Source organism: Molothrus aeneus, chromosome 4, assembly GCF_037042795.1.
Source record: "Molothrus aeneus isolate 106 chromosome 4, BPBGC_Maene_1.0, whole genome shotgun sequence".
Lineage (NCBI taxonomy): Eukaryota > Metazoa > Chordata > Aves > Passeriformes > Icteridae > Molothrus > Molothrus aeneus.
Window position 1 is genome coordinate 19,551,126 of NC_089649.1, and position 25,877 is coordinate 19,577,002.

A 25,877-nucleotide genomic window follows, 5' to 3' on the forward strand; every position below is an offset into this window, starting at 1 on the left:
TTCACTGTCACATATTTTCTCCCAGAAGACACTGCCAACCCATTCACCCTCCTAAATTTCTGCTATAAGCTCAATTCACGAACATGATTTAACTTTATTATGCTAGCGGCTATCAAGGAAAAGAAGTTCATGGCACTAAAGGATCTCCAGTAGCAATCCCCTTCCTCTCCTACGAGCAGTATCTACACATCTCACCTCCTCCCTACCCATCTTGATGTTCTTGTACTCATGCCCACTTTTTCCATACAGATGGCATGATATAAAACATTTTGCTGACATCAGACAGATGAGGTCTTTCTTTTTCCTTTTCTTCCTCTCTCTGGAAAGTCTTTGAAAAAAATAACATGGTTGTACTGGTGTTACCACTCTTTACAAACCCATGTCACATTTTGTCTCATTTACTGCTTACTCTCATACTGCCACAGACTTTATTCCCTTACAAAGTAGCAGTGGTGATAAAGTCTTGACTTACCCAATGTTGAAAGAAAAAGAAAAACAACCAATCGGTGTCATTTTAAGAAACAGTATATTTACTGGTGGTGTTCTGACAGCTCTGACTTAAAAGTTAAGGCCTTTGGTATTTGTCTTATAGTTAAAAACATCAACCAAGGAAACATCTCGATTGTTAGCTGACATAGTACAGCACTGAATAATCAAGCCTGATTTGATTCTACTAAAACTGACTGATGGAGGGTGTGCTGGTTTTGGCTGGGGTAGAGTTCATTTTCTTCCCAGTGGCTGGTATGTGGCTGTGTTTAGGATTTGTGCTGAACACAGGGTTGATAATACAGAGATGTTTGTGTTATTGCTGAGCAGGACTTACACACAGGCAAGGCCTTTTCTGGTTTTTGTACTGGCAGGGAATTTAGGGGTGCATGGGAGGGTGGGAGGAGACAGAGCCAGGCCAGGTGACCCAAACTGACCAAAGGGATATTCCAGACTGTGTGACATCATGCTCAGTGTGTAGAGTGGGGGGAAAAACGAGGAAGGGGATGTTTCAGTGATGGCATCTGCCTTCCCAAGTAACCATTACATGTGACAGGGCCCTGCTCTCTGGAGATGGCTGAACACCTGCCTGCCCAGGGGAAACACTGAATGAATTCTTTGTTCTGCTTTGCTTGTGTGCATGGCCCTATTAACCTATCTTTATCTCAACCCACAACTTTTCCAGCTCTTACCATTCCAGTTTTCTACCAAATCCTGCTGGTGGGGGAGTGAGCAAAGCAGCTGGTTGCTGGCTGGGGTTAAACCATGACAGAAGGACACAATGTTCCTTCCGTCTGGCAAGAGCCAAGTATTATGCAGTGTTTGGAAGCTAAAGAGCTCTTGTTCCCACTTACTTAACTTGTTGTATAATTATCTATATGGAATTACTGCATTCACACTGCAGTGACCGCCCTGTGCCCAAATATTCATGATTCACTTGAAGGATTACTTGAGCAGTATTTCAAGCTATGTAAGTGTGGCTGGTAGTAATAGAAATAGATTTGACCATCAAACAGCTAAAGCAGACAGTCTTCCCTTCCTCGCCCATGGTGTGAAATGCAATTCCTACATATGTCATGCACAGCCTCTGGGGCAACAAGCTGAACTTTCAAAGTTACACAGAAAAAACTGGCCACCCACTCAAGTTCTCAGTTGTTGAAGCACCAGGAATCGCCCAGCCACCACCAGCTCTCCTGCCAAATTAACTGCACTTGGCAACTGACCTCAGGATTTCCGATGTGTTACAAACAGAAGCAAGACTTACAAGCTGTTCCCTTTATTTACAAGTAACTGTATCCCAGCAATGCTACAAAAGACACGGGCTTGGCAAGAAGCCTGTGTATCAAGGTGCAAGGCTCCCTCTCTGCTCCCACCAGCCATTTCTTCACTCCCCAGCTATGTGTTTACTGCTGATGGTTCCCTTCCTATTTGCAAGACAGATTCCCATGGAAACCCATCCCTTCATTTCAGTGGACATACTCAGTCTTTGTTCTCCCCCCTCATAAGCGTACATCTCTATTTAAGATGTTCAAATTTGCTCCCTTCCTCTCAGAAATGTCCTGCTTTGGTATCAGTTTTCTCAGATCCACTCCTTGTACTCCATCTCTCCTTGGTGATCTTGACAAGGTCAGCCAAAAAGAATCTCCTTCATGGATCATCTTTCTATAATCCAGGAAAGGGCTTGGAAGGACAGTTCTGAGCAGTAAGACAGATGGAAATGTAATGAAACCCTAAAATCATTTGAAGGTCACATTTAGCCAGAAAGAAAAACAATGGGGCAGACAATTTTCAATGGAAAGACATGAAGATTTAAACAGGGAAAAATCTGAGACAGGGGAATGTATGTATGCAGCTACAAAATAATCTCCTGAAGGAAAAGGCAGAATCTCCTTTGACAATTTGGAGCTTTTGAGGTACAGACTGAGTAACATCTGCACAAATGGATTGCAGGGAATGACAGTGCATCAACCCGAAGGCAGACAGGATCATAGAACCAGGCTAGTCCATGAACAACTCACTGACAGACATTTCTGCACAGGATGCATTAACTGCACTCCTTCTATGCTTCATATTCGAAAAATTCTTAAAAAAAACCCCAAGCTACAAAGATAAACTGACTCTACACCAGAGATTAACAAATTTCAGACATCACTGTAAGAATTCTAATTATCACTGTTCTCACAAAAAGCACCACTGGGATTTCTTTTTATTTGTTTAAATTCTGTAGAGATCAAAGAACCCAATTATAATATCTGGCCCTTCCTCCTCTGCAGCCCTTCATTGTTAATTGCTCTGGCTCCTGTTCTTCCACTAAGTATAAATGAAAGCACTGGAACTGAGCCTGCTACTGAAGCAAGCAGAGCAAACTTTCACAGATGTCAACAGAATTAGACCCCTTTTACAAGCAGTGACTTTGCCCTCCAGTTGGCAAAACAAGAAACAATTTGTTCAAATGCAGCATGAGCACCATTCCCTCCAGTGAGGCTTGCTGGGTACCCAGGCACTCTCCTGCTTTTCTAGGCTGCAGCAGGGAACTGGATGGGCTGCTGACTCACCATCTGGTTCCTGGTTTCTTTCTGAGCAGCACATGCTGCCAGTTCCTCAAATCCTGTAGCAGCACTCTCTCCTGTGCCTACAGATAAGCTACTCAGGCATCTAAGATACATAACAAACCAAAGAAAAGAGGAAAACCACGTCCATCTTGTAATAAAGACCTTAAACCCTGGGCCTCCTCTCTAAACACAAAAGAATCACAACAGAGATTTTATCTACAAAGACTCATGCCACTAACTGAGCAATAATTACAAATGTAAAATTAATGCTCACTTGCATTGCAGTCTGTTCAGCACTTCTGAGCCCCTCCCCACATTTAATTCCAATAAGGAGTCAATCCCACACAGAAAAATAAATGAAAAGAATGGAGTAAATACCTCACGTAGAAGGGTGACATAGGCCGCTCATCTTCTTGGGAGCTAAAAACAAAATATATTTTGTAAGTTAGTATGCAGCTCAGACTTGCATTTGCAGCTCAAGATACTCACTCTTAAAAAGCAGAGACAACAAAAGTGAAACTGCACCCGTTACAGAGGTAACACTTAAGTCTGTTCTGTCCTCTGGTTGATGCATGGGAGAAAGCTTTAAGTTACTTTCCTTAAATCCTGGCAATCCAACTCATTTCCCAATGTCCACAGATGTGGCGTAACAGATCTCCTGCTAGACAGCCAGGGGTCATTCTGACTCTGCAACAGTGCTAGGGCTATTCCCATAGCAACAATAAAGCATTTTGCCAGGAAAACCAAGAGAGTCCTTTGCTGTCTGCTGCTCCGGAATGAAAAAATCTGCCTATTAAAGCCAAATTTGGGAAAAAAAACAAAGGACATCTTGAGTAACCAAAGAATGGCCATAGATGTGTATGCATGAGGCTACCTATTCCCCAGTTTTACCACTCCTGTGGAAAGTTTATTTGAGTGACATTTCTGTAGCTTGAGATCAGGGATTGCCACTGGCTGGTATGGAGGTCCCCTGCCAAAATGTTTAGTTGTGTTTTAGTCACCAGCTGGCAAGTGACTTACCAGCCCTGATGCAGCTCACTGTGCCTGTGCAGGCACAAGGGTAGCAATGAGCTGGGGCACAGCAACACACATGAACTCTTGAATTTGAAAGGATTTTACTTATTGGCTTATAAAAGCTGCTCTAAACACTTGATAAAGGGGAAAGGAATATCTCTGTAGGATTTGCAACTAGGAAATCAAGTACTCAGGTACTTTCTGCAGCTTCCATTGGAGCCAGCATGAAGCTCCCTCAGCAAGGTGAGCTGAAACTGGCCTGCAGCCAGGTAAGTACCCTGCCCTCACACTGCACAGAGTCAGAGGCAGATTTAACCATGGCTTTTTTCCAACCCAGCCAATGTTAAACAGATCCACAAATATGAACTCCAAATTCACTGAGGGGAGCAGAGCATAAGGGAGAAGGCAAGGTAGAAGGGAGTCAAAAAGGCAGGCTGACAGATAAGAAAGCCAGTGTTCCAGAGAAATAAACACAGGGATTCAACCTCCCAACTAGAATGTGGAAAGATTCACAAACATACATCTACAGAAAAGACCTTAAAGGACAAGATGCAGGAAACCCAATTTGAGGGTAACACCAAACACCACAGAGCGGAAGGAAGAGAAACTGCCTCTGAAATCAGTGTGGCCTGCCAAAACTTCATCACCTCTGAAAGGCAACAGTGCCTGGACAGCTTTCAGCAGCTCCCCAAGAAGACTAGGAGCACAGCTGCTACTGGGAACCTTGCTGCCACTTCCACAAGCCTGCCTTCAGTGGCCTGAACAAGCTGCAGTGCCCAGAGCTGCTGCTGCTGCTGCTGCTGCTCCCAGAGGCAGGCAGGACACAGCAGTGCAGGTGGAGAGTGCCTGCCTGGCAGCTGAGGCTAACAGCACCTGAAGAGTCTTCATGAGAAACTGCTACAGCTTTGAGACTGCCTAGAAAAAGTTGATGGAAACATGGAAATACACATTACTGCCTTCCCTGAAGACAACCTGCAACAGAGACATGGGTAGGACCCTCTGCCAGGTAAGGCTCCTTCCCCTAATGGCATGCAGTCTCCCAGCCTGCATGCATGCTATCACTCTATTTGGCACTCACAGAGTAGTTTTGAAGTGTAAAGAAAGCACTTTAAACTCACAAAGCTGCTGATGAAGTTTTATGTTATGTTCAGCTCACTGCATTAATAGCTGTACTTGTAATCTCAATGCAAACAAATCCAAGTAGTGGACAGAAAACATGAAAAATTTTTTCTCACATAAATGAAAGTTCACAGTGCCATCAAGATTTCTGTGCACTAATGCAACTTCACATGACAACACCAAATGCTGCTTTATGTACAAGTGGCAGTTGCTGAAGCCACACCAACCATGCTTTCTTTTCCATCATAAACACCCCTCCTTATTTCAAGGTTTGTAATTAACTTCCAAATCAAAGCAGCACAATCATACAAAGTCCAAATAATCTTTTACATTTATGCTCCCAACATTTGTTTTGACAGAGCAGATGGAAAAGTAGTATTCAGCAGGGACTCTGAATCCTCTTGCCTTTCCTTCCCTTTCTTCCACAGCAAATGTAACTGGATGCCTCTTAAGTTCAAGCAAGTTTTCTAACTGCATAAAATTTATCAATCCATACAATGAAATTGAGGGCAAACAAATATTTTAAGCCCATTAGCTGGGTATGGCAGAGAAGGAAGCTCTTACAGAAGTCAGAAACCAAATATCAGTTTCATTTAGATCATCAAGGTTCAAGATTTGACATGGTTGGTAATAACTGTAGCTGTGAAAAACCTCCCTTACTCAATAGTGGTTCATAGTTTCACACGTGCAGCAAATGAGCAGTAGCTGAATCTGGGGTGAAGACCTCCAACCTAACTAGTATGAAATCCAGACTTTTGACAAAACCATAAAAATCTTCTAAATTTCTTCCTTGCCCAGCAAAGAACTTATCCATTAGACAAACGGGCTTAGCAGTGAATTAAATTTTGGTTTTTTTTGTTTGGTTGGGATTTTTTTTTTATCCTCAAAGTTTTGTCTAGATTTACGTATGCTTTATGTTCAGAAGGCATGAAATAACTTAATAAAACTCCAGTTATTTATTCAACTATCACTGATTACCTGGCCAAGCAGGTGAGTGCAAAATACAGCAGCCTCTTTTTTCTCAAGCATATAAATAGCTCACCTAAATCCAGGGATTAAACAGAAATTAATCGCTTCCATGAAATACTTGGGAGATTACATGGCAACTTCCTTCCTGCTAAAAACCAAAACAAATACCAGCCAAACTAAGAAAAAAAACCAAAATAAACATAAAAACCCACAACAAACTATTTCATGGGTAAAGAAGTAATATTATGTATGTTTGTGCCCACTGAAATAATAATAAGTTTGTCAGACTGGAAGGAACACCAGTTTAGCCCACCAGTTAGTTTAGCACATTTTGGGATTGTCAGGCACATCCTTTCTGTTTTTGAGGAAGGAAATAGGAAAGCCTGGGTGAAGTCGAACTGTAAAATGATGAATCTCCATTACAGAAGGAGAGTTATCCTTTTTTGCCTCCCTCTTTTGCAACAGGAATGTTACAGGCAATGTGACATTCACTCCTCACATTCTTAAACAGGTAATCATGTTTTGTTGTTTTGGTTTTTTTTCTGACATCTCATACAACCATAGAATCGTTGAGAGTGAAGAAGACCTCTCAGAAGAAGTCCAACCTTTAAATCATCTTGCCCTGCAGGCAGAGTAAGGGAGGTGCTGAGCGTGCCATAGAACACCCATTTAGATGGGAAGTTCCCAATTTATTTAGGTGCATAAGGAATACCCCTGTCTCAGCCCTCTCCTCGCTGGCCTGAGCTCCCACTGCAGGTCAGAGTGGCTCAGGGTCCTTCCTCCTTGTTTCATTTGCACTTAACCAGCAGCAGCTCTTCTGTCTTAGCTTCCTGGCACTGGAACCTCCCCTACAAAGCTACTGCTGCTTTCCTGCTCCACATCTCTTTTCAAACTTAAATGGGACATTTAGTTGATGAAATTAAAAAAAAAAAACCTCCAGATTTCGGTTTTGTGGGGTTTTTTGGTTGGATTTTTTTTTCCTTTTACAATTATGAAAATGTACTTTGAGTCATGGGTCAACATTTTGCACCAGAGATGAAGGGCCTAGACACTGGCAGGGTCTTGCTGCTCAGCCAAGGTCATGTTTTCCTAATGCCCTGCCAGAGGCTCTGTTTGTTCTGACCTCAAATGTTAGATAAGGGAATGGCTCCCTTTCTATTCTACCACAGAAATTCTCCACTTTGAAAGAAATGTAGCTGGTTTTTAGTGAGAATACTTTTTTTAATGCAAAGCAACAGCTGCTTTTATTTTTAATGCAATCAAACAAAAAGCCAATGAAAAATTCAGTGAAGCCAATGAAAAATTCAGTGACATCAAATTACTAATGATATCAAAAGTTAATGCAGGTTTTGGAGGGAGGAGAAGGAAGGCTATTGTTTGAGAGACTTCTTAAGGCTTCAAACTTATCTCCCTCTTGTTTTTTTTCTCATCATTCAGAGCACCTATGCCTCCTTGGATTAAAATACAATTTTTGCAACTACTGAGAATTTTAACAATATTGTTTATTTACTTATTATGACATTCAACACCAACAACACTAAAAAGATTTTCAAGGAAACATTGATTTTTGAGGCCACAGTAGTGCTTTTTGCTGAAGGTCTCATCTTATTTACAAATTTTTCAGCACTTTTTCACCTACCCAAGTCACTTCCCCATAAAAGTTATTTCAATGTTGCAAAAAAATGCAAGATTGAAACAGCTCATGAAAATTTATTGCAGGCTTATTTTCTCAATAGAGCTATTTACTCATAGCTTGTGCTTCACAGCAGTGGGTAAAAGGCAATGTTTTTGCAAATGAGAAATAGCAGGCAACACAAGGTTTTGCCTTCAAATAAATCCTTCAAAATAAACTTCCTTCAAATAAATATTGAGGCACATTATGCAAAAGAAGAAAGAATAATACCATCGTTGATGCAAGATTAACCATAAATTTAATCTAACATCTTAACACTGCAGTGATACAATGGTCATCATTAAAGTCAGCACCTACCCTCAATCCTTGAGCAATGCCACCCTTGCTCTATAACCTTAAACAGAAGGGGAGGAGGGAATGCCATATATGCACTGTCTAAAAAACAAATGCTATTTTCCTGTGAGAGTTATTTCCATGCCAACATTTCCATTTTCCCTGAAGAGTAACTTTAATAAATCAAAACCATAACGTGTTGTTTCAGATGTTTATCTCCAGTCTTCACAATAGTTGTGCTTACACTTAACCATGCATACCACTGAAAATTAAGTAAACTACTCAGCAAATGAGCCACACGTCAAAATCCAAGGCTGACAACTCAACTTCTTTATTCTGAACTCACGTATTGTGCAAAAATATCATACTATGTAAAATATCTCCAATTACTTGGGTGCAGGTGAACTGGTTTAAATATTAAACTCCAAAGGATCTCATCATCTTCCTCAAAGCTGTTTCTTCAGCATGTTTGTTTCCTAAAGATCTCTCAAATAAATTACAATGCACAGGCATCTATCCAGAGGCATAACTGTGCAGGCTGTATGTGAGAAGGCTCTGAGACTGAGGCATATTACCTGAAAAGGAAAAAAAGTATACTGAAGGCTTTTTGCACACCTCCTCCTACTTCAAAGCAACATTAGAGATCAGAGAAGTATAGGCTGTCCCATGGCAAGCTGAAGTGAGCAGAACTTCTTGCTGATTAAGTGCCACTGTGAGCAAGAGGTAGATTTTCCATTTATATTAACATACCTGAATATCCCGGAGCCCTTGACAGCATAATTTTGTGTAATTATTTTCTGCTTACTATCCTTCTAGATTGCAAATATGTTTATCTTTTATAAAATGACGTCAATGTTAAACAGCTCACTTTTGTTGTTTTACTTCTTAAGCTACTTGGGTCTTATTATGAAAGATGGGGCAGTGTCTTTTCTTTTACTTGTGGTTTGGCAATGGTCCTCACTAGGGTAAAATCAGAAAATGGCTCAGAAAGAGACAGAATGAATGTACCAGCCAAAGTCTCACCTCTTCTCAGAATTTAACAGTGAAGTTGCATAACACACACATACCTGTTGCATTATAATGGCAAAGAACTGTTACTAGGTAACCAGTAATTTCAGTTTCAGGACTGTTTGTTAAAAGCTTGCACACTTCAAATAAATGTATCTAAGAGGCCAGTTTTTAGGCGAATATTAATATTTTCTTGCTTAATCAGGTGGACACCCCAGAGACAAACACCAAAAAAAATTTCCACACCAATTCCCTCTTTTAGTCAGAGCCTTCCCCCCCAGTGGTACTGAGGAAGAGCTCCCACAAGCTTCTACACTCACCTGTCACAGCTGTGATAAGACAGGGGTCAAATCTGAGCTTGGAAGACATAAAACTCACATAGCATTTTCTAACAAGCTATGACTTGAGGAAGATGAGAGCCACAAGTTTAAATTTTTCTTCATTCTTCCACCAGAAGAAAAAACCCACCCAAACTCAAAGCAAACAAAGAAAAAACTAGACTCAAGTTCTCTCCACCCTCAGAGAGCATACTTCACATCCATATTCCAGAATATACTTCATTAGGCTTGTCAAGCACTCCCAGTACCTTGGATAGAAAGTGATAGCAAAGTCCAAAAGATCAGATTTATTTACTTATGTACAACTTAAACACAAAAATGTTCACAAATCTGATAAAGGGAACACAGCAGCCACTCCTCCCAAAACAAACAAACAAAAAAAAGGTGGTGGAATACAGCAGTGTTCTTGGGCTAAACTGCTGGGAACTTGTGAAAGATCCCAAATGAACCAACCAGTAAGGTAAATCAAACAATGCTGGTAACCAATAAGGTAAATCAAACAATCCTGGTAACAATCCAGACAACTGCTGCTGTATGGGTTAGAAACAGACCAGTCACATTCCCTACTGCTTCCAGATGCACTTGCTAAAAATATTTGTGATGGCCTCACTCTTCTGCTACCTTGACTTGTTAAGCAACAGGGGCCACCGATCACAAACAAAGCCCAAGTGTGTACCTGCCTTCCTTATCTCCTACAGAAACTGGCAGATATTATTGGCAAAGGCAACCACAGGCCTCAGCTTTGCACAGCTGTTGTTAAATCTGCAATAGACTGAGCTAGAATACATGAATCGAAACATGCATTAACAGCATTAGTAGCACTCTAACTAGGAAGCTGGGATACCAAAGTAAGCTCATGCTATTCTGAAAAGATGGTAGCCTAACAGCAATAGAAGAGACAATTACTGGTGGGTAACTTGAAAAATCAGTGATGCAATCCATCTGACATTCACCAGTGCCTTCTACAGTGCTTGGGCAATATAGTACCTACTGCAGTGAGGATTCAATACATTTGGCCTTCCACCTCTTCCCATGCAATGAAACGTAACCCTGACATCCCCACTGTCACTCCTTCACAGCAGGACACCATACCTACCACATGCCCTTCCACAGACATCTATATATAGGATGACACCATTATAGTCCATATGGCTCTATGCAAGCACTTTATATGATCTTCTGGAAGACAGACTCACAGCTCACACAAATCTTGGCAGACACAGAGCCCTTCTCCCTCTCCCAAGTTTTACACACCAGCTACACACTTGTACTGCTTCAGCACAGGAGGGTTTCCATGGCAGGCACAGCATGGCCAGCCACGTGGCTCCAAAGAGAGCACGGAGCACAGCACCTGCAGGAGATGGGCAGGGGCAAGTTCACTCACCCAGGAAGGGAACCAAGTGTGATTACTGCAGGCAGCTCATTCCCTTCCTTGAGAGGGAGAGACAGATTCAGCTTGGCATGTGTCCTAAATCACAGAACCTGAAGGGTGCCACTACTCTGATTAAACCCAGTAACAGGAACCATGCACTGCAATTTGTCCTCAGCTGGAACAGCAACATCAGCCTGTCCACCCCCCAGCAACCACAAACAGAGTGCTATCCACACTGGTACTAACCAATACTGGAGGTATCAGCTTTCCTGAAGCTGACAAAAAATGCTCAAAGCCAGCGAAACTCTGCCCTGAGGAAGGGAAGAACAGGCAAATAAAGGTGCAACCTGGAGAATGCCATTGTAAAAGGATCTAGTAATCTGTGCCAAAAAAACCCAAGGTGCTAAAAAGTACAGTATACACAGCCTAAAAATAGATCAAGGAGATGGAAAAGGAGCCAGAATTGTGTGAATTATTTTAACTGAAAAACTCAAAACCAATTCTGTACCATGCTTAGGGCTTAACAGAGTTTGAAGAAAATGCCTCATTTTTGAAGTGCTGACTGCATCTCTAACTGATCAAGACTTAGTCCTTGCAATAACAAAAAGGCTAATTAGAGCCAGCCTGTGAAACCTATCTTCCCCTGGGGTGAAGAGTCAAGAGCACAATAACAACCACTTGTTCCGACCACTGATAGGACAGTCAGATCCTTGAAAGGTTAAAGATATTATGTGAGACTGGTCCTTCAAATAGAAATGATGCACCGTGACCACTTCTTTAAGACATTCAAACCATATTTCTGTTTCTCTGCAGTCATCAACATGGAACCCCAGGACTGCAATAGTGCCAAAGAGACTTTCTCCACACCTACCTGCAGAAGACCCTGCACTTTATCAAGGCAAAACAGTTTGGGCAGCAATTTCAGTTACTATTTTATTGTGTTCAAGTAAGCAGCAACTCTGCAGCTTCTGCTGAAACAGCACCACCACAGTGCTGAAATGGCACGGTCAATTTTTTATTTTCTGTTTCGCAGATTGCAGAAAGACTGATATCCAGGCCATTCAAATACTACTAGGGGAGATATGGACTGCTTAATTTTGAGAACTGAGCGAATAGTAAAAATAAAAATAAGAATTTGATGACCCAGTGAAAGGGCTGTGTACACACCTCCCCGCAGTGGGTCTGTGCCCTGCCATTTCAGAAGCCAGACTGCAGCTGTCCCTGCCATAGTGTGGCGGGAGCACATGCCAGCACAGGTACTTGCTGACAGCTGGTGCTGAAGGGAGGTGTGCGCCGGCACCCTGGAAACACCCAGCCCTTTTTCTCCGAAAACTAAACCTGTCGCCCGTGCTGCGGCCGGCTGGGTGTGCGAGCTGCCAGCCGGAGGGGGCTGTGCGCAGGGGCCGCGCTCCCGCACCGCAGTACGGCAGCCGCCGGAGGGATCGGCATCGCCCGGAGCCGCCGGAGACCCAGGGCTGGCTGGGGTCCCTCTAACCTGAGAGCTGCTCCTACCCCGGACAGAGAAATCCACAGCTGTGTGGATTTCGGGGTGCTACATCGAACCCCCATCTCCGCCCGGGGACGCCGGAGATCTCCCACCCCCGGAGATCCGCTAACAGCCCCACTTGTTGCGCGGCCGGCTATCCCGCTCCCGAGCGGGCATCCCCGCTCCCAGGGCGGTCCGAGTCCCGGCCCCCCGTGCCGGACAGCCCGGCACAAGCCCCGGGCTCGCCCCGGCTGGACACGTACCTCTGCAGGGGCATCACCTCGCACGCCATGCTGGCCATGGAGCCGCTGCCCGCCCGGCTGCCCGCCGCGCCTCTCGCCGCGCCCGCAGCGCCGCCAGCGCTTGGCCGCGGGGAGCGCCCGGCCCCGGGGAGGGGCGAAGGGGCGGCAGGGCCCGGGTTGGCGGCTGACGAGGGCCCGCCCCAGCGCCCAGAGCCCCGGCCCGGCCCCCAGCGGCGACACCCGCCGCGGCCCCTGCCCCTGCTCGCCCCACCGGGCCCGGCAGGCACAGGTTAACCAAAAGCGGCTTCTGATGTCCACTCGGTTCTGGGCCTGCAAAAGATGCCACAAGCTCAGGGCTAATGGCTCCTTTCAACAGAAAGACTGCACAAAGTCTTCTGTATCCCCTTGGGTGACCCACCGCCCTTCTCCCTAAACTCGCCCAGGGTGCAATGCAGTCTCTCCCGAGCTCCCTCCCGACGCTCCGCTCCGGGAAGGGCAGGCGCGGTGCCCCGGGCACACAGAGCCCCGCAAAACTCCACGACACTCTAGGGGGGCTGCTCTGGCTCTGCCCTCACACCTTTACCACGGATCGGTGTCTAGCAGGGCTGGCAAAACCTCTGAACTCGATCCCTTCGTGCTGCGGTACACACCACCGCGGTTTGAAAGGTTTGTGCTGTAGCTGGCCACCCAGTTCCGACCCACTGCAAAGAGAACTCTTCTGCCCTTAATATCTGAACTGAAGAGACAACTCAGGTTCCCAGTGGGCTGTTCTCAAGCACTCCTGCTTCTACATCTGTGGCTGCTGACCAAGTATTGCTCTGAAACAACAAATCACAGCATTCCATTGGGCAGAATTTTGGCGCTGGGAAGAGCGGTGGCAAAAGCACCCGACAAAGGGTGTGTTACTTACCGGGACACAGCCGCCTTCAAAAATGCACAGCACAAAATCACTGAGGTCTTGCACCAAAACATTTAATGGCTACTGAATGAGCATACCCAGGGTTTTACTTTTCACCTTTGCAGCTCCTCTGCCCAGAAGCCCTGAGGAATTGCTCTCCATTTCCCCCAACACTGGACAGAAACACTTCTGCTGCTGCCCTGCCTGTGAACAATGTTATCACACTGCATACTTTGTGTGATGGGGAAAGGGATGATCCTAATCTGATAAAGGGGACTAAAGAGTGTCCTTTCAACACTTTAGGTGGTACAAACATAATGGCATTTGTCAATCGTCAAAAATTCAAGTCAATATTGGTAGTACCACCCAGTTCAACCCTAGAGAGGATTAGTGCTGGCTTAAGAGAAAGCTGTGGCAGGAGCTTAGTACCTGTATGTTTAACACCTCTGTAGGGATGTAGGTCATGCAAACTAAACATGAGCCACACCAGCTTTCAGGAGAAGCAGCCAACACTCCCAGGTTAGCAGAGGGTATCAGACATTTCACAGGGATGCCCAAGAGATCCTGACCCTTGCCAGCAGGGGCATTTTCTGTCCAAATCAAGAGCAGTGGGCAGCTGCAGCCTCAGAAAGCAGCAGCATGGAGTAGAGACATGGGGGTCAATTGAGATGTGGCTTAGCTTCAGTACCCTGAGCTGTTTAATATCTGCTCCTGTCAGCTGGCTGACTGGAAGAAGTGCATTAGTAATGCTTCTGCCCACTGCCTCAGCACAAGCCTGTTCTGCTGTGACAGTCACGCCCGGCACAGCACAGGGCCCCTTTTTAGGAAAGTCAGCAATGCTGATGAAGCACTCTGCCATCATGGATCTGGGCTGCTCTTACCCATCGCAATTAAATGAGTATCTTGATGACTTCCTGTTAAATTAAATGCATCACATGTGCTCATAAGCAACTAAAACTATGAGAGAAAGATTTTATCCTGATAAATAAAACTACTACAGTATAAAACAAAAGCATGTTGTACTATTTCACAGTTCAACAATAAATCAAATTGACTTTTCCTGGCCAGTCTTTTTTTTATACACATACAATTATTCATAGTTTATTACACTTCTCTAAACTGAGTGTTACCATCGGGATGCCATTAAAAAAACTTAATTTTCCACATTTAACTAAGGACACATCTACATGGGCAAGGAGTCAGGGTTCTCCAGAGCAGCTTGCTGAATAAACAGAAGTGGAATAACTCAAATAGCTGCTGTACTATTAATTTATACACTAGCTATTCTGTCATAACTTCCATGGGACTTGCTTGTATAAATAAGCTTAAAAGTACTAAGCTCCTTGACAAAGAATTCACTAACAAAAAGAGATCCTGTAATAACCAGAAAGATTAATTTATGGATTAGCATCAGTGAAGAAGGTTAGCTTGTGGCATCATGCTAAAATTAACCAGATGCCAACAGTAAAGTTGCAGAGCTCCTTGAGCCCTCAACACCTTCAGATCCACCTTTTGCTTCTCTTCTTTTGCAGTCCCCTCAATGGGTATCAGCTTTCTTCTTTGCATCCTCCTATGTCTCTTTCAACATTGCCAAAACCATCACAAGAATTGCCAATTAAGAAGAGGTACAGGAGCTCATGTTTCTCTGCACCTACTGGCATGCAACTTCAGCAATCATTGAAAGAAAGGTGACCAAAACTGAAAAAATGCTAGCTGGTTGCTAGCACTGCTGGTTTCCCAAAGGTTTAATTACTTTGAGAGCAGCTGCAGACACTGCAACAAAAGATTTTAACATGGAGAAATGTCAGAGTGAAATTTTTAAAACTCCTTTTGAGGACTGTGGCCAACCATTGGTAAAAGTGGTAGCAGAGGATGCATGTCACCTTAGGTCAGTTCACACTGTCTCAAAAGACCTTTGAATGTCTCAGCTGCTAAACAAGAATACAAATCTTAATTCTTCACCTCCCCTGTTCATGTGTAGGGACCACAAGTGATTTATTTGTGGCACAAAGCAGGCAGACAAAAGCTGCCAGAAAGCTGCAGCCTTATCTCCAAACAATTCCACTTCCTTCACACAGATGTTGACGGTAAAACCAACTTGCTATTTGTCAGAGGCAGGAATTCCTACCCTCCCCTTGCCCTCTTATGCCTTTTTTTAACTAGCATAAACTCAGGCTGGGCTAGCACACATAAAACCTGGGATTATACAACATTTTGGTTTGGATTTGCTTGTACTTGTTGCATTTGTTCTCCCATGTTAAACAAAGAAGACAAAACCTCTTCTGCAAGTTCACATAGTTCTTGCATTTATATTACCCAGGAAAGCCAAACTCATCTGCTGGCACCAACAATGCACCAAAGAAACCCTTTATGGTACTACCAACTACAGAAACAGAGGATGAGGAAAAACCCTCTCTCAGGACAGGCACAGCATCCTCTCCACTGACTGTATGCTCCCTAGTGTATTGACAACCCTTCAGGAGAATAGACAGCAAATAACAATAAAAATGATAAAGTCCCTTGAAATACCAACACGTACCACCACACTTCAGCACCTACACCAAGGCAACACCTGTGTTCAAACTATTTGATTTGTAAACTTCTTACTGAGTTTCAACAAAGGAAGAAAAACACTGACTGGAACTAAATATGAACAATCACTTTTCTCCATTAAAGTTTAAAGAACAACTGCACATTTGGGAAGGAAGTCTCCTGTCAATCATCATTACAGAAGTGCTTTCTCCTCTTTCTTTCCTTTTCATACTTTGCTGCACACCAAGTAATTTTCTCAGCATAGAAAGCAACAAGAGAAGAGGATCTGTGAGCAGCGCCAGAGGATACAAGATATGTGATCTAAATAATGGATTTTATGAGGATATGGTTGTGTCTGCCTCCTGAAAAACAGTTATCCCTTGCTTCACTGCACAGTCATACACAAATCAGACACTATTCAAGAATTAAAAAAAAAAAAGAAAGGCAATCTTTTCTGGTCTGACAAAATCTGGGGGCTTTTAGGATGCTACTCAATACCATCAATTTATTCCCACAATGCTTACTAAGTTATGCAATATTTTCCCTCTGGCAGAAACATGAAACGCAAAGAAAAGATATCGCCAGACTGAAAATTACAGAATGTACTTTTCAAAACACTACCAATAGAAAATCAAAAATTCCATTATTTATGTATACATACTTACATTAACAGGCACATTTTCCTCTTTAAAGTATCTATGTATATGAACATCTGCCATTATAAAGGATAAATACCCTGGAAAATCTCCTGCAAGCCAGAAGACTTGTGTGCACATATGAAATGCATGTCACATGTAAATAGAAACTGTACTTGGAAACTGTGGCCTTCAAGTCCAAACAAAGTAGACAGACAATTAAAAAGGCCCCCTCCAAAAGGGCATACACAGGAAGAAAGACCAACCAATAAGTTAAAACCATAATTTACTGAAAGGGGAATCCTCAGAAGGGTTTAAAAGTAGTAACAGTGACTTTGCAAAGCTGGTGCTCAGCCCTGTTTCACTTAACGATGTTTCAGTGATTTGTAAGAAAAAGTCAAATTATGCTGGTGGTTATTTTTATGTATGTATACTGGTATATTTTTATGCATACTGGTGGTTTTTTATGTATGTTGTGTGCAAGACAGCATTAAAACTTTCAAAATCTGGGAACTATGGGGGTACAACATCATACTTACAGGCCCAGAGTGACTGTGTGGCTGAAGAAACTATCATCATCATCCTCAGAGACATTAACATGGGTATTACATCAAAAAGGTGTGTTACGTCTGTATTTCCTGCTAGGTTTTGGTTGCTGCAAAAGACTTTCATCCATTCAAGAATTCCCATTTCAAAGCAAGTTGTGAAAAACTGAAGAGTGCTAAGAGACAGCCCATGAAGGGCACACAAAAATTAAACCCACACATTTAGGGCTTTTCAAAGAAAATCGTTGATGCATGCAGGAAACATTAATACTTGATCTAGTACTCACAAACTGATGAATACTCAATGGTTGGAAGTCAAAGATTTGCAAGTTATGTCTAGAAATTAAGACATTTTAAAGTGGTGAGAATAATTAACTACTGATGTAATTCATCAATAATTATAGTGAATTTTTAATGTTCTTACAAATTTCAGTTGCCTCTGTTTAGGAACACCAAGCCTTATGCAAACAGTCTAGATGGAATTTGCAGAATTTTCTTTCTTACTTTTGTAACTGATACTCCTCTTGTCCAAAAGAGGAACAGGATGCTCTCAGCTGACTTCATTTTACCCCTTTTATTTTTTGCACTGGCATAGAAATACCAGCCTTGTTGGCGTATCTGTGGAGAATATACTGGTTTTTGCACAATAGCTTTTCTGTTCCCTCCTGCAACTCAGAGGCCAACTTACCTTTTAAACCTTTTCAGCTACTTAAAGCTTAAGGAGGAAACATATTCCAGAACTGTTCTTTAAACTTGCAGGGACAAGAGAATAATACGGACCAAACTGAAAGCTTCTCAGAGCTTCAGGTTCTCAGCATTCCTGACCTCATCCAACAGGTAAGCACAAAAGTTTCCCATTGCAAGGGACACCTCATGCTCCCTGGAGACCTGGATTTGCTGCAGTGGCTTCCCTTCATTAAACAGCAGTGTCCTTTGCAAGCACTGCCACACCCGCTTGCCTGCTGCTTTAACTTGTTCCAAAGGACTCTCACCCCACGGGATAGCCCAGAAATTATTTCTTGGCCTCCATCCTGGAGAAGGGGGAGGACTGGGAGTAGGTTCCTAAAGGGTTTCCTGGGAAAGCAACAAGTGATGAATTGGTTGTGCCAGCTAATCTGCTGTGGGAACAGGGTAAAGCATGCTGAGTGACAAGGTCACTAGGTTCTTCATCTGCACCAGTTAGTGCAAGTGCCAGAGCATGGGAGAGCGAGCAAACAAGCAGCAGTCCAGTCTGGCACAAGTTATTTTCAAAGCAGGCTTTCTCCAAAGCTCTGCTAACCTAATGAAATTCCTAAATTTTAGTGCCCAATGAAATTTCTCCCACTCTTCTAAATCGTTATTTCTTTAAAACACTAAATTGTTTTTTCTATAAAACTGTTTGCACAAAAGCTTTTTAAAAATCCAACTGTTTCAGACCAATGAAAACATCATTAAAAATGATGAAAAACAAGCATTCATTTGTTAACAAAAAAGTTTTAAAATATTTAAGTGAGTCCCAGGTGCTCCCTCCATGACCAAAAATATCACTGTTTTTACACTTTCCCATCTTCCAAAGACATCCTTCCAATCCTCTACAAAATTACTATTCTTTGAAGCCCATACCTCTGCACCCTTCATGTTCCCTGCTTCCTAAAGCACCTCCAAGTGACATGCTTATAGTTCAGACAAAAAACAAGGCTATGGGAAGGGGCTGAGGAAAGCAGAGGAACAGGCCACGCCATTCACATTTGCTGCACGTGGCTTTTTACTCCACTGAAAGATAAACTGCTGTCTGTGTTGGCAAAGGAGGCAGTCTGGCAGAGTCACCCTCCAGAAAAAACCCTCCAGGAATAGCTCCTCTTCTCCAGCTGACTAAGTGACTGAAAAGAGGTCCCCCTTTGTACCAGTGCCCCAGTGGCCAGCCTGGCTCCCAGGAGAGCTGGTGGGAAAAAGATGACTCGGCAGGAGAGATGGACTCTGGCTGGGAAGTACAAAACAAGAGTGAGCTGGGTGAAAATAACTCCAGCTCTCTGCCTAGAGCTGCAAGATACATCTGCCACAGAAGCAAGGGAGATCCTGCTGAAGGCAACTCTGACCAGATCCATTAAAACCTGATTGCATTTGAGCAGAACACAGCCCTCTCGGGTCAGCCTTGGGGCTTCTTCCTGTGCCCAGCTGTGTGTACAGCAAGAAACAACAAATGGTTGTTTATGCACAGTCAGATACAGAGATACAGAGGGCTTAATCAGCACAGCTCACTGCTGTGCCCCTCATTTGCAACATCAGCTTTGAGCCTAGCTGCTCTGTATGTGTCCAGGCTGCGCAAACACCCTTCTGTCCCACTGCAGGACATTCCTGTCAGGACTGGCACAAGTGGATACTGCAGAAAAACAAGTTCAGCACATGAGTTCATCATCAGGAACATTCAGAACAACATGGGTAAGGTTTGTAAGTTTTCAACTTCCCAGCCACCTCTCAGAGTCTTGGGAAAAGAATATATTTTTCTACTCAAGGAGCATACATCCAGCAAAAGCTAACAAGATTTTAGAGGAAACTTTTTTTTTCTGTGATGCTCAATAGATCTGTTAGAACAATGGTCACTTGAATTTTTTTTTTTCAATTTGATACTTTGAAGTTTCAGGATGGGATTTTTTGAAGGAAACATCTATACATTTTATAAAATATGTTGTAGTGATTGTAGTGCTCCCAATCATTTTTCAATGGCTAGAAAGTTCCTAACCATAACGCAGAACAATAAAACTGTTATTTTATCAGATATTAATCCCTCCCTATGTGACTCAAGCTTTCTGAATGTACAGAGCCTGAGACTGTGAAAGGACCTGAGAAACTGGTGGTGGAATCTTGTTTCCAGGAGTCCTGTCAAAGCCTTAACAACTTGAAGTCATTAACAACCAGGCAGTTTTTATTTTTTCTTTGCAACTACCTAGTGGCCTCTCTTTGCAGGCATCCCTAGCACAAACACACTATTTTAGCAAGTGCATAATGAAAAGAAAAGCTTTGGTACAGGAACAGAACTATCTTCACACTTCCTAACTGTAACCCCCTCTGGCCAGGAGAAAGGCACTGAGCCAATGTGAGAAGTGCAATTTGTAGATAAGCAGTCAGCTTGGGATCATGCTCCTCACAACAGATAAAATGAGAGGAAATCTCTCGTGGCCACTGATCATGAAAGAGAAGGATTTTACAATGCTGAAACAGCTCAGAGCCAAACCAATGCATGCAAAGTGACAGCAGCAGTGAGTGACAACTCAGCCATGCCACGCTCAGCCTCTTCTTATTAGACAGCCAGCTGACCACTTTGAATAAAAATATACATGTGTGTCATAGGAAGTCACAGCTGAACCCAGCAGCCTACGCTGCAACGTGCTGAACACAATGTCCAAAGGCACAGCTCTCCCAGCTGAACCGGGAAATTGCAGCAGCAAACAAACCTGACTGAGAACCCAGTGACCTCTGCCTGCTGATGTTCCTGTGGGGACTGCCTGCAGGACACAGGCCCAGGTCCCCTCTGGAGAGACACAGGGGAAGGAATACCTCACAGCCTCAGGTGGTCAAAAACTGCTGGCTCTGCAAAGCTAGCGGAAAAAGAGCACTCTGTGCTGAGCCTCCCCTTTCGAACAATGGACCAGGCACTTCAGCAGACAGCCTAAGGAAGTTACAGGAGAGGGAACTACTTACTTATTGAAGTAAAAATAAGTCATGTCACAGCACAGAGGCTTTGTTTCTTCCCTACTTGCTTGAAACAGGGGTTAGTGATGAGTGTCTTGGTTTATATACACATAAATATTAAAAGCACAAAGATTTCCAAGGTTGACCTAAACTCCTTATGATTCACTGTGTTCTCCAATAAAAGGTCACATATTCTTTTGTTTAAAAATTACCTAAAAATCATACAGATGTTTGTCCTTTATTTCCTCAGCACATCTATTATATGACCCAGTTGGTATCAGAAAGCCATCAGCTTCATGAGATGTAGGGACTTCCTCCTCACAGCAAAAGCAGATAACAAAATAAAAAATCCTTCTAGCTGAGAGAGCAATGCCTGAGGTACAGAAAGGGAGTAATTTTTTTCCAGCTTTGTTAGTCAATTACTGTGAATTTACTGTAGTCCCTTCCTGATTTCTAAGGCTGCTGGATGCTGGATGCTGTCCCAGGAAACAGGAAAAGCTAATATGGCTTGGCTTGACTCATGGACCGAAAGAAGTTTTGTTTCCATATGCACATTATGACAATAAAAGTGCATATGTGCCTTTCACCTCGAATAGTCACCAGATCCTTGTTTCATATGTGATTCTTCTTGCTTACAAGATGAACCTCCACTTCTGTGGCACAGGTCAGGGCATCAGATTCGAAATATTCTACATACCACAAGCCATAATTTGTCACCATGTAAATCTTGCAAAGAGAGACAAAGATAAAATGGCTAGAATTATAAAGGAAAAATAGAATAGTGTGATGGACAAAGCCTAATTTAAAGGAGTAACCTGTGCAGGGTGGAAGAGAAAGGTCAAATGCTTGGAAAAGTACACTGAAATCCACCCAGGTGACTTGCATGGAAAAAATCTACATAATTACATGGGTCTGTAACTGTTATTACATCTGGGCTATAGACAGGGGAGAAGAACCCAGGAAGAGCTCAGGCCACACCCTGATTTTCCATTCACAGTCACCTGCCTTGGAGAGACACAGAAATCACATGTCTTTGTGACTGTGTTTTTAGAAAACTAACTGCTTTTCTTAACAGCGCATTATGTAAGGCAGTTCCTGCTGCCAGCATCCCACAATGCAAGAAAGAAGGGAATTGATTGCATAGGAGGGTGGAGACAAATGTACTTGCAAAGTTAAATGAGTCAGATTGGAAAAACTAACTCAACACAACCTAAAGAGAGAAAGTGGCAAAAAGCAACAACACTTCACATAAAATGTTCTCTCTGAGGGCTCAGAACAGAGCCTGCCAGAGGCTGCTGCATGCTGAATGATGCAGAAGGCAACTGTGCTTACCACCTCCCTACCAACATTGCAGACCTTTACCCCTTTCTTGAATCGTTTTCTTGAAGAATCAGGACAGCCCTGCCTGCTGCCTGGCTGCAATCCCTTATGTAAACCAGGCAGCAAGGCTCCTCAGTGGTAAGGCAAATTATTACTTTTGATGGGGACTGAATGTACTGGCATGACAGACTTCAAAAACAAAAAACCCCAAACCTAAACAAAACCAGTCAGCTAAGCAAACAACACTAGCCCCCCTGTTTGATTTGTTCTGGCAAGAACAGGCCAATTCTTATCACATGCCAGAGAATAATGATAAGTTTTGGCTTGCCTCAGTTTTAAACCTCAGCTGCTAAGAGGAAAGCCAATAAATAGGGCAAGTGTTTACAGTAAGCACAAACTTCTCAGTGTACAAATAGATGTATGTTTTCATACCTCAATAACTAGCAGTGAAAATACACAGTGTCATTAAGAAGAAGGCACAGCAGGGTACATTAACCAACCCTTTATTTTAGGGATGCTACCACGCATGTGGTTCCTTTATTTTCAGGACACAGGCCAGATATAAGGATTTTTGTGAACAAAAGGTTGATGTGTAAACAAACCTTCTCTTTGAGAACATGCACGTGTTAGAAAGCCAGCACAACATTACCTGTGCTGGCACATCTCATTGCAGCTGTGATGGCAGTCACAAACAGGAATTTGTGATCTCTGGCACACAAAGATGTGGCTACAAAGTACAGAAGGCTGGCTCACTGAACAACTGCTGTGGCTGCTCTAAGCTGTGGCTCTGAGGAGCTGCACAGTGTTTCTCATAAAGTCTGCCTGCCATACATGCACCCATTCCCCAGCACCCAACCATTACTAGGCAAGGATGGGTACTCAGCTGCACTCCTTTGATATTTCCATGCACAGAGCCTAACAGCACAACAAACAGCAGGATGCTCTCCCACTGAAGGATCTCTCTTCAAAACAGTCCCAGGAGTGCAAAGAGATGCAGCTCCAGCAAGTGCTAGAACAGACACAAACAACAGCAAAGCATATTTCAGCAGCCTTTCCTGGACAAAAGATCCTGCATAGTGTCAACCAAAGTCTGCAGACAGCTTGCACCTCTGAGCCAGTATCAGGAAAGACATTTATGCTCACCATCCTCAATCCCCTGCTTCACATTTTGACTGCAGGAAGCATTTTCCCTCCTTCCTGAAGGCTCTCTCTTCTCTTTGCTTGTATACAAAGTTTAGCACAAAAGGCAAGAGAATTGCTTGCAAGAAGCCCTGCCACCTTTGTATCCATGTAAGTCTTAATATATCTAACCCTGAAGTAAAAGCCATTTGAATCTATTATTTGAAGCAGTTATTTGAAGTTTTAGTACCTCTAAGCATATTTTAAATCATGCCAATTCCTACTGCAGTTATCTATGAACCGGAGCTTTGATTTCTTCCTTCTAGACAGAGAAAGAAAGAAAGGGATCCAGAGACTCTCATCTTCACAGAGCTGCAGGACCACTCCAGACCCCTCTCACTGAAGGTCTGGTAAGGTCCCAGGGTGGCCCATTCCCTCCAGCCCACTCTCCATTCCAAGAGCTGTTGCCTTCCCCAGCTCCTGAGTCTGCAGTGTGTGTCTTGTGGCCCTCATCCAGGTAAAGACAAAGGACGTGTGTGGTTCCCAGGCTCTGGAGGTTTGGCTGCCCTGAAGTTCTGCACAGGAACTCTGCCAAAAATCAGATGAGACTCATAGAAGTAAGCAACAGGTTGCATACTGCCTAAAGACTTTAATCATTTTTTCAGAGGACCAGTCTCTTCTGCCCCTTCTCTACTTCCTTCCTTTCTCTCTTTCCTTCTCCACTGTTTTTGGATTTACTCAAGAGCTGCATACATGTGCTTTTCTGCTGCTGCTTAAGTAGCAGTTTGCCCTTGGCATACAGCTATAATAATGAGGCAATTTTCAAAACAACACATGCATTATGTGCTAGTGGGGACTACAGGTATATAGGGTTAATCCAGCTATTTTTTTCAGAAAAAAAGAACATAACTTATAACACTTTCTTAAGATAACTGTTGTGAACAGAAGGTGATACAGATTTTATGCTCTGCAATGTTTTGACTGCAACTGATGTATTGCATATCAAAAAATTCCTGCAATGAGGAATATCATACCTGTAAGGAGGCATAACATGACTTTCACTATTTTTAAAAAATGGTAAGTCATTATAAAAGACATAGTCACAAATGTAGTTGCTACTGAATGTGTGGATTTTCATTTTAAGGACAACTGCATGAAGACACATATTTAGAGGCATTTTAAATAGTATTAAAAATCACTAATCAACCAGAAGTCTCTTAGTTTCTCCCTGAAGGCTCTAGTGTCAAATGGAACTGATGGAAAATTTATTGAAGATTGCAATCCTTGCTGGAGGGAGCCTTAGGGGCTTGGTGTGGGTGGTTACTTCCTCACTGTTACACCTGTAAAGCTGCTAGAAGCGGAATACTGCATCTACTGTTCCGTGTAGCCCTTCATCCTCTTCTAATCCACCCATATCATGGTATCTGAGCATGGAAAGGGAACAAACCACAGGCGTTTTCATGAAACAGCAAATGATTATCACTGCCAAAAACAACCTTTATTCTTTTTTAACAAAGATCATATCATAGTTGAGCAGATACAGTCGTTTCACTAAAACTTATCTGGTAATTACATGTAATTAATGATAAGATTTATTTTAGAACTGTTGGTACCTAGTGACACAAAACCCCCCAACAAGAATAGCAGTGTGTTTGCAAAGCACTTTGTAATCTAGGTCAGATGCCAGAGTCCTCCTGCTGAAAAAGGTGAAAACTCCTAATAATAGCCTTGCACTGAAGTAACACCAGGTAATACTTCATTGTGGGCTTAAATTACATGGCAGTGGCACAATGCTGCCAAAAGCAGGTTTAAAACCACTCCTGATATATCAGAGCTCTACATTGATGCCATGGAATCAAGGTTTGTGCCTGTTGCACAGACAGGAGTCCCCCAAGCATGTCAGGTCTGCTAAACACCTCTCTCTGCTCTTCCCCTGGTCTACAGCCCATCCTGCCCAACAAGCTGCCAGCCTGAAGCTGCAAAGAAAACAGCAAACACTACCTACCTTCTCTTTCAGCAGCAGCAGTAGATCACTGACAAAAAAGTACCAGAAGCAAATGGAAGCATAGATATTCAATGCAATTAGGTAAATATGTACAGAAGAGTGACAGGACAGGAAACTAGGGCTTTCTTGAACAAAATGGGATGACAAGAGAATTAATTTCTACAGTTAATTAATTTCCCAGATAAAATAAGAGATGCAGACATCTTTCAACCCAAGGCCCAAGCATGAAGATCAGGCTTCTGCCTAATTACAAACACATTTCATTTGGTGCTTAATGTCCTGTGCCAGCACTGGCCCAACTGTCCCATACTTCAGCAGTACTCTTCAAAGCAATTACACATTGACAGGAAAGCAGGATTCCCTACACCAAATAATTACTTTGGTTGGGGACTGTTCTCATAAAAGAAAGGCAATTTGTTAGGGTACCTCATGAAGTACATCAGTCACACACACCTTCCCAGACATGAGACTTGGCAGTTCTTTATTTCAACCCTTGGGCACTTCATTTCCCTTTACACCTGGGAACACAAACCAGACTACAGGCACACTCTCTGCCAGCCTCCAGCATATCAACACCAGAGGCTGGAACTTCTGCCACGGCC

General features: G+C 43.1%; 1 protein-coding gene across 1 annotated transcript in view; it reads right to left on the bottom strand.

The window, feature by feature from the left end:
- The window catches only part of FAM13A (family with sequence similarity 13 member A), a 125,501-nt gene that overhangs the window by 51,551 nt on the left and 48,073 nt on the right, over positions 1-25,877 (bottom strand). The window contains 1 exon segment of the mRNA XM_066548049.1: positions 3,417-3,458. Coding sequence (XP_066404146.1) covers positions 3,417-3,458 — 42 coding nt within the window.